The sequence below is a fragment of the Cricetulus griseus genome, chromosome 5 (assembly GCF_003668045.3).
Source record: "Cricetulus griseus strain 17A/GY chromosome 5, alternate assembly CriGri-PICRH-1.0, whole genome shotgun sequence".
NCBI lineage: Eukaryota > Metazoa > Chordata > Mammalia > Rodentia > Cricetidae > Cricetulus > Cricetulus griseus.
In genome coordinates, this window is record NC_048598.1 from 56908182 (window position 1) to 56925726 (window position 17545).

General features: G+C 43.2%; 1 protein-coding gene and 1 non-coding gene across 2 annotated transcripts in view; one reads left to right on the plus strand and one right to left on the minus strand.

The window, feature by feature from the left end:
- Nucleotides 1-487: 487 nt before the first annotated feature.
- Nucleotides 488-17545, minus strand: part of Lemd1 (LEM domain containing 1) — a 35398-nt gene continuing 18340 nt past the window's right edge. Inside the window, exons 6-7 of the mRNA XM_035445695.1 lie at nt 2741-2817; nt 488-1551 (exon numbers count right to left, since the gene is read on the minus strand). Coding sequence (XP_035301586.1) covers nt 1344-1551; nt 2741-2817 — 285 coding nt within the window. The 3' untranslated portion in view covers nt 488-1343. The remainder of the gene's footprint in view (nt 1552-2740; nt 2818-17545) is intronic.
- On the plus strand, nt 10879-10982 carry LOC113835977. The gene has a single exon (XR_003485878.1). It is a non-coding gene; the product is annotated as a U6 spliceosomal RNA (small nuclear RNA).

Here is a 17545-nt window from a genome sequence, read left to right on the forward strand (position 1 = left end):
TATGATAATCTGGGTATTAATGTTTCATATTATCACTTCATTTCTAAGAGGCAGTATTTCTGTTTATTAAACTAGTCCCCATTATTGTTCATTTGTATAGGGTTTGCGTTAGCAGCCATAGCTACAGTGTCTCTTCTTCTCTGACCCTGGCTGGAATCCAGATCTCACACTTACCGGGGTTGCTCCGCCTCTAATCTCCAGTCCAACCACCCTCTCCTTTCCCTGGCTGCCCCGCCCCAATCGTGACTAAAATGTGATCTGTGTCTTATCCTCGTTGTCCATTGCCAGGCACACTTACCTCTGTCCCCCGCCGCGTTCTCACAGATTTTGACGGTCAAATGATTCCCCGTCAATAAACAGCTGTGTAGCTACTCCTGCCTCCAGATGGAAACATTCCTTCATGGAGAGAGGGAGGAAGGCTCATAAAGCTCACAATTTCAGTAACTCACAGGAAACCTACAAGCCTGTGAGGCCCCTCTCTGCACTCATGGAAGCAGTAAACAATCCCTGAAGAGAGGAACCTCTCTGGGGGAGCTGCCTGAAAGCCCTACAGGAACTCCAGAAGCATGGCTTTCCTAAATCCTCACGATGCTCTAGAGGAACCTTCGTTCATGCATCTGTAGTAATCACAATGAACGAGTTGGTTCCCATGATAGACTGAATCCCCAGATTATTCATTCATTCAGTCAGTCAGTCAGTCAGTCTATCTTCTGTGTCTTATCTGGGGCAAACAGACACTTACTTACATCCAGAAAAAGTCACAGAACACCAACAGAAAACGGAAAAATCATCCTCTTCCCCAAAGGACTCTAATGAAAACCAGAGATGAAGTCAGGTGCAGTCAGTCACTGGGGAAGAACCCATCTGACGCTGAGAAGTTGCAGCGGAGGAGGAACAAATTTGTTCTCTATCAAGGTCACTGTCATCGCCGCAACAAACTGGAAATGTCATCACTGTCTGGACAGTTGGACTCGTTTTATTAAGAATTTAATTTTCTTTGTTTCTATCTTCTGTACTAGCAAGTGGTCCGCTATAAGAATGTGAAGCCTCTTTGCTTTGGGGGAGAACCCGGGCAGGAGGGGAACAAGGGAAGGAGCTGGTGAGGGGCCCAGGCAGTTTCCTTTACAGGAGAGCCCTCTGACGTGTTAGTGCATTTAATGATGGCTTACTTGACTTACAGACCATCAAGACCTAGCATGCTGCCTGGTTCTGCCCTTGCTCCTCCACCTAGCTGAACCCGGATGCAGCCCAGGAGAGTCAGTGTAGGGCAGGGAGCCCCTGGGGCAAGGGTTAGGGGGCTGCCTGGCTGTAGCTCTGGCTCTTCTACTTTGCTCCTAAAGGGTTTAAGGCAAGAGCGGCTTCTTTTCTACAGTTATGTAGACAAACACCACAATGATGAAAATGCCAAGGATGGCCAGCTTCAAGCCCCACGGAAAGCTGTTGCCAAGGTTCTGGATCAGGAAGCTGCTCTCCAGGCTCTGGTTCTCTCGGCAGTAGTCCTCTTTGGTGGCACACCCATGACTGACTCGCGGAATCGATCTTGCAGCATACCTGTGGAAACATTTCAGAGGCGCCTAGGAATGTATGTAATCAGCTGCTTCCTCTTAGGGAAATGTGCGCGCAACCAGGTGGCCCATGGGATCAGCCCTAGACTCTGAAAACCTGTGCTAATGGCCATACCTATAAACCACAGGAGGGCTCTCAGCATGGCAGAGCATTTCCTTCCACTATTAACAGTCTTTGGAACAATGCTGGCAAAGTCTGGCTCCAGGAACTTAGGGTCTCTGGGTCCTCCAATGGGAAGCTGTACACGCAACGCAGAGGCATAACAGGCCCTGTCCTCCTCTCTGCACAGACCTAGCACCACCGTTCTGGGTGCACATGGACGTGCTTTTCCATCATCCTTAAAATCGACATTTAAAACAACAGGAAGGTTTAGCCCTAGGTACCTGCTGTACCACCTGTATAACCTTTGACCTTATGCTCTGGCTAATCTAATCCTGCAAAACCAGCTAATGTTTCCTCGGAAGTTAGAGAAGGTTAACCAGAGAAGGCAGAAGGGTCAGAAGTTCAAAGTCATCCTTGGCTAAAGAGCAAATTCAAAGCAGCCCGAGATACATGTGACCATGTCTTAAACACCCCTAGTCTCCCCAAAATAGTTAATGGAATTTTCTAGAACATTAGGGGGGTTGTTGTTTGAATCATTGGTTGGCATTTAGACATTAAACCCAGGACCTCATCCTCTCCCACTGAAACACACCTTAGCCCCCACTTCTGGCTAATAAACTCACCTATAGTCTAGCTTTTATCAGAGCCATGTCCCTTTTAAAATACTAGCTCTTAATCAGTTTCCAAAACACAACCAGTGACAAATCTCTCCAGATGACTACAGATGAGGACTTGGGTTCTGGTCTGAGTTCCTTGAGACTTCTGACATCCTGTCAGCACCCTCCTCCTTCCAACTCCTGTTTTTTTGTTTTTTGTTTTCTCCAAATATGAATGATGAGATACAGATTTTGACTTTGAAATTATGCGGTATCACAAGTCTGTCTTCTTTCTCAGCAGGTTCTCTTCAAGTTCAAACCCTTCACAGACATCTGTATAATGAATTGCACCTCCCAATAATATCTATGTCTTTTTATGCTACCAAAGATTTTACCTGAGGCTGGGCATGCAGTTCAGGGTAGAGCTCTTGGCTAGCATGCCCAAGACCCTAGGACAGAGGTATATCAGGCTTTACCTGCCTCCTTTTGAGGGCTTCTGGCTCAGGTAGTAGATGTCGAAGATTCTTCTTTTACTAGTAGGAGACTCGGGTCTCTGATATAAAAAGAAAATACCAACAATAATTTATTTGCAATGTCTTATAACTTGGTTTTTATGTCGGAAAAAAATCAATCTGAAAACTGGCCCATGTTTTAGGCACACCAGGTAGTTTAACATTTGAGTTTATCTTTCCTCGGTAGTCAGCAAAAGCACCTAGTGTAGACACCTGGATGGCTCGGGTCACATGGTGAAAACACCACTCTATTACTGAGCACTAACTCCATTTTCTCCCTTTTTTCTTTTTCTTTTCTTTTTTTCTAATTTGTGGCTTGGAAATTGTTTTCTTTTTCTTCCACTTAAAAAAAATAAGCATGTGATTTCTATGTAAATAATAAAGTTATTAAAAATATGTTGTCTGTGAACAAATACTAGAAAACAACGTAGGAAATGAACCATTTCCCTTTAAGAGAATAACTTGGAACAACTATGTTTTCTTTTTTCAAAGACTTATTTCTATTTGTGTGTTTGTGTGTATGTGTGTGTTTGTGTGTGTGTGTGTGTGTATGTCTGTATGTCTGTATGTCTGTATGTCTGTCTTATGTGTACAGGTGCCCAGGGAGGCCTGAAGAGGGTGACAGATTCCCTGGAGCTGGAGTTATAGGTTATTGCAAGCTGCCGGACATAGGGTTCTGTGTATCGAACTGAAGTCCTCTGCAAGGGCAAGATGTACTCTTAAATGCTGAGCAATCTTTCCATCCCCTGTCTTCTCTCTCTCTCTCTTTTTTTTTAATTAAAAAAAATCCTTTGGGGACTGGAGAGATGGCTCAGCAGTTAGAAGCACTTAACCTGTCTCCTGTGGCTCTATCCTACAATATGTTATAGTGTATTTAGCTCGTTGTTCTGTGGCTCTAACCTACATAAGTTATAGTGTTCTTAACTTATGTAGGTTATAGTGCACTTAACTTGTGTTCTGTGGCCTTGACCTACATATGTTATAGTGTACTTAACCAGAACTTTTATTTATCTACTCAGAAAACATTTGCTGTGTTTTTCTGGGGGGTGGGGTATTTTTATTTTATTAATTTATTTTTTACATTCCCATTCCAGTTCCCCCTCCCTCCTCTCCTCCCGCTCTCCCCTACCTCCCATCTCCTCCTCCAAGAGAGTAAGGCCTCCTGGGAGGAAGTCTACTAAGTCTGTCTCATCATCTTGTTGAGGCGGGACCAAGGCACCTCTCCACCCCCACACCCTACCCCTGTGTCTAGGCTGAGCAAGGTATCTCTCCATATAGAATGGGCTCCACTAAGTCAGTTTGTGCATTAGAGTTAGATCTTGGACCCACTGCCAGTGGCCTCATATATTATCACAGTCGCACCATTGTCACCTATATTCAGGGAATCTAGTTTGGTCTTAGGCAGGTTCCCCCTTTGTCAGACCTGAGCCAGTGATCTCTCACTAGCTCAGGTCAGCTGATTCTGTGGGTTTCCCCTTATTGTCTTGACTCCTTTGTTCATATTATCGCTCCTCCCTCACTTCAATTGTACTCCAGGATCTTGGCCCATTGGTTAGTTGTGGCTTTCTGCAGCTGCTTCCATCTGTTTCTGGAAGAGGGTTCTAGCTGCTCTGGGGTTGTAGATGTAGGCTGGGTATCTTTTGCTTTATGTCTGGTATCCACTTATGAGTGAATACATATTATATTTGTCTTTCTGGTTTTGGGTTATCTCACTCAGGATTTTTTTTTCTAGTTCTGTCCATTTGCCTGCAAATTTTAGGATGCCATTGTTTCTTACCGATGGGTAATCCTCCACTGTGTAAATATACCAAAAGTTTTTTTTTTGGGGGGGGGGTTCGAGACAAGGTTTCTCTGTGGTTTGGAGACTGTCCTGGAACTAGCTTTTGTAGACCAGGCTGGTCTACAAAATCTGCCTGTCTCTGCCTCCCAAGTGCTGGGATTAAAGGTGTGTACTACCACAGCCCCGTTACCACATTTTCTTTATCCATTCTTCCGTTGAGGGGCATCTAGGTTGTTTCCAAGATCTGGCTATTATGAATAATGTTGTTATGAACATAGTTGAGCAAATGTCCTTGTGGTGTGAGTGTTCCTCCTTTGGGTATATGCCCAACAGTGGTACTGCAGGGTCTTGAGGTAGGTTGATCCCCAATTTTCTGAGAAATCACCATACTGATTTCACAGAGGCTGTACAAGTTTGCACTCCCACCAACCATGGAGGAGTGTTCCCCTTTCTCCACATCCTCTCCAGCATAAGATGTCATTGGTGTTTTTTATCTTAACCATTCTGATTGGTATAAGATGGAATCTCAGAGTGGTTTTGATTTGCATTTCCCTAATGACTTAAGGATGTTGAGCATTTCCCTAAGTGTCTTTCTGCCATTTGAGATTGTTCTGTTGAGAATTCTCTAATTAGATCTGTACCCCATTTTTTAAATTTTTTATGTACCCCATTTTTAATTGGATTATCTGATTGTTTGATTTCTAGTTTCTTGAGTTCTTTGTATATTTTGGAGATCAGTCCTCTGTCAGATATGGGGTTGGTAAAGTTCTTTTCCCATTCTGTGAGGAGCCATTTTGTCTTGGTGACCATGTTCTTTGCCTTACAGAAGCGTCTTAGTTCCAGGAAGTCCCATTTATTCATTTTTGCTCTCAGTGTCTATACTACTGGTGTTTTATTTAGGAAGTGGTCTCCTGTGCCTATGCATTCAAATGTATTTCCCACTTTCTCTTCTATGAGGTTCAGTGTGTATGAATTTATATTGAGGTCTTTGGTCCATTTGTGCTTGAGTTTTGTGCATGGAGATAGATATGGATCTGTTTGCATTGCTGTGTTTTTAAAAAGATTTATTTCCTTATCTTCTTATTCATTAGCATGTGTATGTACATTTCTAAGTGTGTGAATACACACCATGTTTGTATCTTGACCAAGGAGACTAGAAAAAGGTGCTGGATCCTCTGGAACTAGAGATAGTTGTGAGCCACCTCTTGGAACTGAACCCAGGTTCCCTGGAAGGGAAACAAGTGTTCTTAACCACTGAGCTAGCTCTATTGATTTGTTGTGTTTTTCTGACATGTCAGGAGGTCTTTGGATACTGAGACCACACACTATCCAAGCCACAGACAGCTAAGCATGAAAAGATACTGTGTAAGCACTCCATTATTTGGATATTGATCAGTTGGCTCTCATGGCACTATATCCTGTTTCTCTTGTCCCCCTGGAATCCTAAGACTTGAGCAAGAATAGGCTTTCCACCACCATTGGGGTGTCTGATGCACAGGGTAAACAGAAAATCACTGACTGAAGAGGAAGACTGGCTACCTCAACAGAACAATAACCCAAGGCAAACCAAACGGATTTCTGACCATAAGACCAGAGAGGCTGGACCTGGTTGTGTGGCACATGGGACAACAAAGGTGACAGTAACATCTTGAGGTTTCCCGGACAAAGCACCTTGGTCTCTGAATACTGTCAGGATGCTCACTGGAACACATAACCTGGTGACTGGACTGTCATAGACCCAAAAGCAGTTCCAAGGGCTCTGGCCTGGTAGGGCAAGAAGGTATGGACACCCCACCTAGTTGTGACCACAGCCATGGGAAGGCTGCAGTCTGTCTGCCCCTTCCTCTTCTGTCCTTCAAAGAGGATCTCTCACCAGGGGCCCAGATGTCCAAACAGGGTCTGCAGCTGTGCTCATCTCTGCTCATGAGCTTACTGGTCCCAGCCACCTCCTAAACACTGGTTCTCAGGCACATTTCTCCTCCAAGGTCCCCACAGCCATGTATGCTCAGCAAGAGATATTTTGTGCTGTTCCCAAGGGTACTGAAAATCTTTTGTTGAGAAAATTCCATTTTTAAAATCCTTTGACTTAGGAAAGAATTTAAACATACACAAAGGTAGACAATGATGTAGCAAGCCTCCACATGCCTGTCGCACACCACTTTTTCTTGAAGATAGAAATAGGAAGTTTAAATAAAGCACTTTAGATAAAAGTCTGTTGCAAAATAAAATTACAGGATTTCACAGCTCTTAGGCAATCAAATACTCCCTCCTTTTTCTTCCTGTCCTAAGTAGTTTTAGCTTGTTTATTCCTTTCCTTCCCTTTTAGTTGAGACATCTTGCAATGTTGCCCAGAATGGCTGAATTCCTGGACTCAAGCCATCCTTGTGCCTTAACATCTGACAAGCTGGGGCTGTCGGTGTGTAAGACACTTGTCTATCCTAGTTTTAGTTTGTTTTGAGATAGGGTCTCTCTATGTAGCCCTGGCTGTCCTGGAACTCACCCTGACCTCAAACTCATAGAGATCATCCTGCCTCTGCCTCCTGAGTGCTGGTCTGCCCTATTTTTAAATAAATTGATTTTATGTATAGTGCATATACACATGTATATGTGTGCATGAATGTTTTCCATTCACATAGAGTTCTGGTGCAGTATGTAAAGGGCAGACTGTTTTTTTTTTTTCAATATAATTACGGCCTGTCCACTTGAATGTGTAGCATCAGAACCAGGACTGAACTAGCAATAATGTTAAAAAGACTGCATCTCAAGAAAAGGGTCATCAGTATGTCCACTGGCAAACAATAGAAAATCTTATACACACAGCAACATTAGCTGTCCACACACTAGATCTTCATACAAATAAGACTAACAAAACAAAATGACAAAACAACAAATAACAGGAAATAACAAAAACAAAACAAAACCGAGTTTTGCAACAATGGTGTCTGTAGCTGATGTATATTTCATCTTTTTTTTTTTTTTGCCTGAGATTGGGCTTCTCTGCGTAGCCCTAGCCATTCTGGAACTTACTCTGTAGATCAGACTGTCGGGCAACTCAGAGATCCACCTGCTTCTGCCTACTGAGTGCTGGGATTAAAGGTGTGAGCCACCACCACTCAGTGGATCCCAATAAGCAGAGATGAGGTCCCATATTTGAGACATATCCTTGGCTTGGAATGGTAGTACACCGGAGACTGAGGCAAGAGGATCCCTTCAAGTTGAAGACCAGATTGGACGACAGACAGAACTTTTTTTAATTTATTTTTTCACATAGGGCCTCTTTATATAGCCCTGGCTGTCCTGACACCACTTGCTCTGTGAGTTCCACCTGCTTCTGTCTCTGAAGTGCTTCAGTTAAAGATGTGGGCCACCTATGATGGAGACTTAGCAAAAAAAAAAAAAAAAGCATAAAAGAGGTGCAGAGCAGGGGGAATGATGTGTAGTCTCCTTTGCTTCTTGACTCTCTTCACTATACCCCTGAATTAAAGTCAGAGAATCCTACTTATCAGGAGCCCAGTGCTGGTCATGGCTGTCCTGATAAATACAAGGCATCAGAGATGTGCCAATACAACAATCCATTCATTCTCTCTGTAATACTAGCTACATAAATAAACTCAATCTCTAAGCTAGCCTATGAGGAAGGGGCTTCTATTAAGCTTATCCACAATGAGGAAATGGAAGCATGTCAGCAGCTTGCTCTGGCTATATAGCTGGTGAGGGACCGGTGCCAGGAGGCAGCCCCAGCTGTACAGCCGAGCCCTTGCTCAGAATCACGGTACCAGACAGTAAGACAGTTCGGCTCCATTAGGCAGTTAGAAACAGTATGTTCTGAACATCTATTATCTTGGGGATTTGGTGTTCCTCAATTCTCTTACTCCTTCTAAGAAGTAATTATGGCCACTATTTTGTAGATGAAGAAATAGAAACCCAAGATGTTAAATGATTTGCCCTAACACAATCAATAAAGGGCTAGTTAGATTTTAAAGCATGGTTTTGTTCTTTCTTTGTTTCCTGTTTTTGATTCTGTGGCACTAAGGACAGACGCCATAGCCTCCAGAATGCTGGGAACTCAGCCGCTCTGATATTCACATCTTAAACCCAGATATTTTATGGCTTCAAACCTTTGAAGGCTTTTTTTTTCCTATTAGAAAATTTGTCATTGAAAACACATCAAAACATTTCTTTAAACTTTCCATTAATTAATAAATTATCACATCATTATTTTCCACTGGAAGCGATATTTACAGGTGTTAGTTCTGTTCCTAGGCATTTCCGAAATTTCTGAGAAATAGTCTTTTTCTCAAGACTTTTCCTGGTGAATTATTTCACACTAATTCTGGTCTACTTAAGTATGTCATATTGACTCTGAAAGTGGACTGTATATAAGATACTGAATCACCCTGTGTTATATTCTAATTAACTACAAAACACTGGGTTGCCAGCATGAGCAATAATCAGCCTGTATTCTTATTAAGTCATTTTGCCCTGAGTCACACTTGGGGCTGGAGAGATGACTCAGTGATTATGACTAGGAACTGCTCTATCAGAGGGCCTGAGTTTGACTGCCAGCACCCATGTCCCAACTATCAGTAACTCCAGAGCCAAATTCTCTGGCTTCCATGGGCCACACATGCATGACCCCCTCACCCCATGCACACAATTAAAAATAAAAATAACTCTTAAAAATGACACTTGTTTTTTGTTTTTGTTTTTGTTTTCTTGAGACAGTGTTTCTCTTATAGCCCTGGCCATCTTGGAACTTGTGCTGTAGACTAGGCTGGCCTCAAAACTCACAGATCTCCCTGCCTCTGCCTCCTGAGTGCTGGCATTAAAGGTGTGTGACACCATACCCAGATTATACTTGACTTTTGAAAAATGGTCTAACTTGACTAAAGCCACCACTAATTGTCCACAGAAAAGCACAAGGTTGCATTTTCAAATGCTTTTTATACCTTGGATGCAAAGCTATTCAAAATTTCATGGGCTGACACCTCCAGTTACAGAAGTGAAGAAAGGAGCTGGACAAATTTCTGCCCTTCCTTGTTCCTGTTTTTCCAGGGACTTCTTGCCCTTGTTCTTGGTAGAGCCAGGATGCTTTAGGGCTTGGACATGACAGTCTCTCCAACTGAAACATGACACAGTTCCTAGCCACTCTAGTTCATTAGTGCTACATATGTACATGGTTTATATGTAGAATAGGACATTTACATAGATGATATAGCAAACCTGAAGTTATCACCAGTTCTCAGGAAGGACAACAAGAAAAATGTCCTTCCAATTTACAGCACTTTAAAGTTCGGTTAATCCCAAACTAGGCGGTGATGGCGCAAGCCTTTAATCCCAGCACTCAGGAGGCAGAAGCAGGAGGATTTCTGTGAGTCTGAGGCCAGCCTGGTCTCCAGAGCGAGTGCCAGGATAGTCAAAGCTACATCGTGAGACCCTGTCTCAAAAAAAAATTAATTTCAAATTCCTCATTCACTAAAATGATTAATGATTAATCTCAAATCCCTTACTCACTAAAATGATTATAGCCAAAGTTCTCATATTAACACCCCACTTCTACCTTACCATTTTTACCTGAATCTTTTTAAAAACAAGTTTCATTTAGAAGCTAAAACCATGTTTACAATGGCAGCATTTGGGAGGTGGAGACAAGAGGATTGGAAAGTTCAAAGCCAAGGTGGCCTACATAGCAAGGCTGACACCACCCAATGATTTCTGAATTAATTTAAAAGCTTTAAAAATAACAAAGTGCCTCAGCATGAAACCCTGATGGCATCACATTCAAAGTGATTCTGATGAGGACTGCCTTAGTTTGGCCAAAGCTGTCTCCTAAAACATGAAAACTCATGCTCTGAGATGAAACAGGATTATCAGGACCAAGGAGAAATGGCTTACCACTCTCATTCCTGCCCAATATTGTAACCAAGAGATCTTAGCTAGTGCAGTGCAACAAAGAGAAACAGAAATTCAAGGTGCAGAATTAGATTACAGTCTAATTCTACAGAATCTGCAGAAAAAAATTTACAATTTCGGGGGCTGGAGAGACGCCTTAGCACTTGAGAGCACTGGCTGCTCTTCCAGAAGACCCAAATTCAATTCCCAGCACCTACACAGAGGTTCACAATTGCCTGTAAATTCAGTTTCAGGGAATCCAATGCTTTCTTCTGGCTTGTGCAGGCATCAAGAATGCACATGGTGCAAATACACACATGCAGGCTACCTTAGTTAGGTTTCTGTTGCCTTGATAAAACATTAGGACCAAAGCAACTTGAGGAGGAAAGGGTTTATTTCAGTTTGCACTTCCAGATAACAGTCCATCACTGTGCTCGCTTTGGCAGCACATATACTAAAATTGGAATGATACAGAGATTAGCATGGCCCCTGTGCAAGGATGACACACAAATTCGTGAAGCATTCCATATTTTAGCCGGGAGGCACTCAGGAGGCAGAGGCAGGCAAATCTCTGTGAGTTCGAGGCCAGTCTGGTCTACAGAGCAAGTGCCAGGATAGGTTCCAAAGCTACACAGAGAAACCCTGACTCAAAAAAAAAAAAAAACCAAAAATAAAAACAAACAAACAAACAAAAAAACCCCAGTCCATCGCTGAGGGAAGTCAGGGCAGGAACTCAAACAGGGCAGAAATGTAAGAGTTGGGAGCTGATGCAGAAGTCATGGAGAGGTACTGCTTACTGGCTTGTGGTTTGTTCAGCCTGCTTTCTTATCAGTCCCAGGTCCACCAGCCCAGGGATGATACCACCTACAATGGGCTGGGTCCTCCCACATGAGTCACTAACTAAGAAAATGCTCTACAGGCCTGCCTATAGCCCAATCTTATGGAGACATTTTCTCAGTTGAGGTTCTCTCCTCTCAGACGACTCTAGCTTGTGTCAGGTTGACATAAAACTTGTCAGCATGCAGCCCAACATTCACACACATAAAACAATGTTTAAAAAATTTAAATTACCACTCTGTTTCACAAGAGCAGGAAGCTTCACCTCTGTGCATCAGAAAGGAACAATTCAAAACTCTTTTTTCAAAACCATTATTCCCAGCAAGGCCTAGTGACACAGGCTGTCACTTTATTTGTGTTGAAGTCAGGATGGAGTCAGGAGCATAGGAAGGCCAAAGCCTAAGTTGGCAAGATGGCTTGCTGAGCAAAGAGGCTTGCGGCCAAGCCTGAGGACACATGTTCAGTCTTCAGGACTCATATGATAGGGGACAACTGACTCCCACATGTTGTCCTCTGACCTTCACACCCACATCCAAACATGCACACACATAAATAAATTAATTAAAACTATGTACAAAACTAAACAAAGTTCAAAACCTCCCTGGACTACAGAGCAAGTTCAGTGCCAGCCTGGGCAACTTGATGAGACTCAGTCTCAAAACAAAAATGAACTGAGTAGGCCAATGTAGCTCAGTTGGAAGAATTTTTGCCTAGAATGCATGGAGCCCTGGGTTCAAATGCCTGTAATCCTAGCAATTTAGGAGATAGAAGCAGGTAGGTCAGAAGTTGACAGCCATCCTTGGCTACACACTGGGTTCAAGTCCAGCCTGGATTAAATAAGACCCTGCTCCCCTACAACAACAATAGCACCATAAAATAAATAAATATAAGAAGCTGTTTTCAATAGCAACAAAAAATTAAAAGTTAACCTAACAAAAAAACTAGCCAAAGAGAAGCTATTGAAAAAAAAATTATAAAATCTTACTGAAGGACATTAATGAAAATTATACTTAATGTAAAAATGTTTAAAATACCTGCTAAAAATAACCATATAAGGCTGGAGAGGAGGCTCAGTGGTTAAGCATTTGCTGTGTAAGCATAAGGAAAATAGTTCAGATCCCAGAATCCACATAACAAGCCAGGAACAGTCCTGAGAGTGTCTTGCATCCCTTGCATCCCTAGCAGTCTAAAGAGAGGACAATCAGGAGAGTTGCTGGCCTCCAGTATAGACAAAACAACTCGAGCTCCAGGTTCAAGGAGAGACCTTGCCTCAAAGAAACATGGCAGAAAGTGATAGAGAGGGACTTTCTGATACCCTCCTCTGTGTGTGTGTGTGTGTGTGTGTGTGTGTGTGTGTGTGTGTGTGTGTACAATACACTGCACTCTCATATATGCACAATATAAATGCATTAATAAACAAGAATAATCTAACAACAACCATGTAGTAACCAACCAGGTGTTGAGGCACGTGCTTGTAATCCTAGCACTTGGGAGGTGGAGAAGGAGGGTCAGCAGTTCAAGGCCAGCCTTGTCTGTATAGCAAGTTCAAAGCCAGCCTGGGCTAGTAAGACTCTGTGTAACAAACAAAACAAAAATCCATGTAGCTGGGCTTGATGGTGCATGCCTGTAATTCCAGAATTCTGGAAGTGGAAGCAGAATTGCAATAAGGCCAGCTTAGTCTGCATGTTTAGATCCCATCTCAAAAAAACCAAAAACACCTTTCTAACTTGGACTTCACACAATGGCTCACGAAAAGAAGGACCAGAAAAAGAAGGGCCATTCTGCCATCAATGAGATGGTGACCCGAGAATACCCATAGAATGAGCTTCATGAAGTGTGACCCTCAGGCACAAAGAAAACCAGTAATTTTCCATGAAAGATTCAGGGTTTCCAAATGTGTGCATTTCTACCAGGCTCAAAGCTGTCTTCGACAAAGAAATAAAGAATGTCCCAAATCATATCTGTGTTCATTTGTCCAAAGAACATCATGAGGATGAGGTTTTAACAAACAAGCTCCACACCGTGGTAACATGCTACAATGGGAAGAAAAAAAAATTTGTAATCAGTGTGGCCGAGAACTAACGCAGGGTGTCAGTATAAACCTATCAAAGCAATCAAACAGGGCTGAAGAGATGGCTCAAAGGTAAAAGCACTGGCTGCTCTTCCAGAGGACCCAGATTCAATTCCCAGCATCCACATGGTTACTCATAACTATCTATAATGAGATCCGGTGCCCTCTTCTGGTGTGCAGGCATACATGCAGGCAGAACACTGTATACATAACAAATAACTCTTTTTTAAAAAGCAATCAAACAAACAACTGTATCTATGGAAAATTGACAGGTGACAGGCACAACACTACAGACAGAATGGGATGGAATGTTCCATGGTAGAGTATATGGATGTCTTGATCAGGCCACACCCTCAGATATTATACACGAACCAGTTATACAAATGTCTCTGTGGAGAAAGCCGTTGGAAGGCAGACCACAGAAGCAGATCGCTGATGGGTCTGTGGATGACTTCTTTGCCTCACATATTCAGAATAGAATGCTAGAGAAGTAACCTTAGAAATGGTAATTGATACAGCCCTCCCAAAGATTCCTCAGAAAAGCTTTGAAGAGACAGCCTGGTAAGATACAAAATGTTCTGATGGTAATTGCCCACCACAGCCAAACAGTCCACCAGTCATGTGAACAGAGCCTGGAACATCACACCTGTGCATGAGACCACACACACACACACACACACACACACCAGGTATCCCCAGTGGTTAATCTGGCAGCCCAGACACCTCAGAGTCAGAGGGGTCTGACAAGCAGAAGGTTTATTTGAGATTCAGAGTCAGCCAGGTAGGTGGCTCAGCGGGAGAACTCCCAATTTCCTAGCCTGGGCTCCAGAGCCCCGTAAACTCGGACTAAATAGCCACCAGCACCGAGAAGGTACAGACACTGCAATTATCTCACCAGGGCTTTAAAGCAACCATCATAACGTGCTTCACTGAACATGTCTGAGACAAATAGAAAAAGATTCTTTACAGAGAAACAGTATGGGAAACAGCCAAGTGTGAATTTTAGAAATGAATTAAAAGAAAAGAAAGCCTCACTACATGAATCAGTGAATTCCAAGACAGAGGAATAGAAATCGCCAAACAACAGAGAGAACAAACCAAGAAACATTAGCTGGATCTCGGAGTCTTGGGGAGCCTTAAGAAAATACCTAACACTTGCCTCATCAGAATCTCTGAAAGGGAAGGATGGAGTGAGCCTGAAAGGAGGCTCAAATAAATAATGTCTGAAAATGACCCAGACTTGATAAAAGACGTCTAGATTTAAGAGGCCAAGGGAATCAGAGCGGAAACGCCTGGAGAAATCCAGTCAAGAATCACCACATGACTTCCGAAGACTTCTGCACCACAGGACATCATGGAGAAGGTGAGGAGGTAGACCACAGGGTGAGAAAGAATACTTAAAGTCATATTCTGACAAAAAAAAATCACAATATGTAAAGAGTTTTGACATCCCAACAAACACAAGAATAAAATCCCCTTTTAAGGAAGCTGGATGGTGGTGGCATATGCCTTTAATCCCAGCACTTGGGAGGCAGTGGCTGGTAGATCTCGAGTTCAAGGCCAGCCTGGTGTACACAGAAAGTTGTAGAACAGCCGGGGCTGCACAGAGAATCCCTGTCTCAAAAAACCAAAGCCAATCAACCAAAACAAAACAAAACAAAAAGATGAGTAAAGGATTTGGAAAGACTTTCTTTCTTCCGAAGAAGATACTGAAACAAGCAATAAACCTATGAAAATACACTCAATGTTGTTGGGAATCTCCGTTCTGGTTCTCACTCCCCCATTCCAAACCCTGCCCAGATGTTTAACTGGGAACTCTACCTCTCTCCAGACTTGCCTTCAAAAAGCAGCAGCTCCTCCCCCGGAGATGCTGGAGACCATACCTGCAGGGTATTAAAGACCCAGTCCCTGGACTTGCCATGTGATTTCCCTCCTGCTTCACCTGAGATCACCCAGGTGAGAGCTGTTTGCTCTGCTTATTAAAACTGGTCTTACTAGTTCCACTGGATTTGGCTTACTGCATCGGTGGAGAAACCCACTACCAGGAATTTTCAAATTATCACTAGTCATAAGAGAAATTCAAACCAAATGACCTCATCACTATGGTGTGTGTGTGTGTGTGTGTGTGTGTGTGTGTGTGTGTGTGTGTGTAAATGAGGGGGATGTAGAGTGCTTACCTAGAATACACAAAGGCAAATTCAATCCAAAACCAGGCAGATGGCACACATCTGTAATCCCAGCACTCAGTGGTAGAGATAGGAGGATCAGAAGTTCAAGGCCATCCTCAGCTATACAGACAGTAAAAGGCCAGACTTAGCTACTTGAGACTGTGTCGTTAAAAGCAAACAAACAAAAACAGAAAACAAGACAAGAAGAGAAGAGGGGGCTGGAGAGACGGCTCAGCATTAAGAGCACTGACTGCTCTTCCAGAGGTCCTGAGTTCAGTTCACCATATGGTGGCTCATAACCATCTGTAATGAGATCTGGTGCCCTCTTCTGACATGCAGGCAGACATGCAGGCAGAACACTCATACCAAAAAGAAGTCACACACCAAAGGGTTCAATTTCTATGAACTATCCAGAAGAGGTAAAGTCACTGAAACAGAAGTCAGCTACAGCATGGTCAGGGAGGAGACTGATGTGCAGGCTTGGCTACACAAGGAAGTTTTACTTTAGACCAAGGTGCTGGTTCCACATTCTGAATGCGCTAAACCTCCTGTGAACTGTGCAGAGTAAGGCATCTGATCTGGCAATGTTTGGGTCCCACCACAATCAAACATTACCATTTGGGACTTGGGGGATGCTCAGTGGGTGTCTTAAGTGGCTTCTCTATCGCTGTGATAAGACACCATGACCAAGGCAGCTCATGGAAGCATTTATTTGAGGCTCACAGTTTCAGAGGATTAGCATTAATGACCATCAGGGTAGGAAGCAGGCAGGTAGGCATGACCCTGGAGCGGTAGCTGAGAGCTACATCCTTATCTACAAGCACAAGGCAGAGGGAAAGACTAGACATGAGCTTTTGAAATATCAAAACCTGTCCCCAATGGCACACTCCGCTACCCCCCAACAAGGCCACGCCTCCTGATCCTTTCCAAACAGTTTTGCTAAGGGGGAACAAGTATTCAAATATATGACCCTCATTCACAACGCCACATTGGGGCAAAGTGCTTGTCATGCAAGCATGAGGACTGAGTTCAGATCCCCAGCACCTGTGTGGGAAGCCATGGCCCATCTGTAACCCCAGCACTGTAGGGCCAGAGAGACAAGCAGATCTCTGGAGCTCCATGGCAGCTACTGTAGCCAAATGGCGAGCTTCGGGTTCAGTGAGACTCTGTCTCAAAAAATTAAGACCCAGAACAACTGAGAAAGACATTCAACATCAACCTCTGGCTGCCCCATGCTGGTCTATCTGTGTGTCGTCCCCTTCCTGTTCCCCATACTCCTGCCATCTCAACCCACATACACCACAAATAAACAAACAATGGGTAAATCCAGACAAATGGCACATAGTTGTTCTTTTGGGGAACTTTCTATAAATTTGAAGTAGTTTCAAAACAAAACTTTTTTGTTGTTGTTGTTTTTGTTTTTGAAGACAGGTAGCTCTGGCTGTCCTGGAACTGACTTTGTAGACCAGGCTGGCCTCAAACCCACATAGATACAACTGCCTCTGCCTCTGGGTACTGGGATTAAAAGCTTTCACCACCATCTCTTGTCATAAAAACATGTTTAAAAGAGTGAAAAGACAAACCAAAATGAGTAAAAGGTACGTGTTACATCCATCACTGACAAACAACTGGTATCCACAATATCTAAATCATGCCTATAAACCACTAAGCTACACAAGCTAATAAAAACGGGCAAAAGACTCGAACAGCCATTTCCTAAGTGGGGAAATACAAATGACCAATTAACATGAGTAAAGAAGCCCAATCTTATTAGTAATAAGAGAAATGCCAGTTACAATCATGGATAACCCATCCCACCATCACCCTTACAAAAGTTATATCTAGCAGCCAAGAGGCGGTGGTGGTGGCGCATACCTTAAATCCCAGCACCCAGGAAGCAGAGGCAGGTTGATCTCTGTGAGTTCTCTCGAGGCCAGCCTGGACTACAGACTGAGTTCCAGGACAGCCAAGGGTACACAGAGAAACCCTGTGTTGAAACCTAAAAGTAAAATCAAATTAAA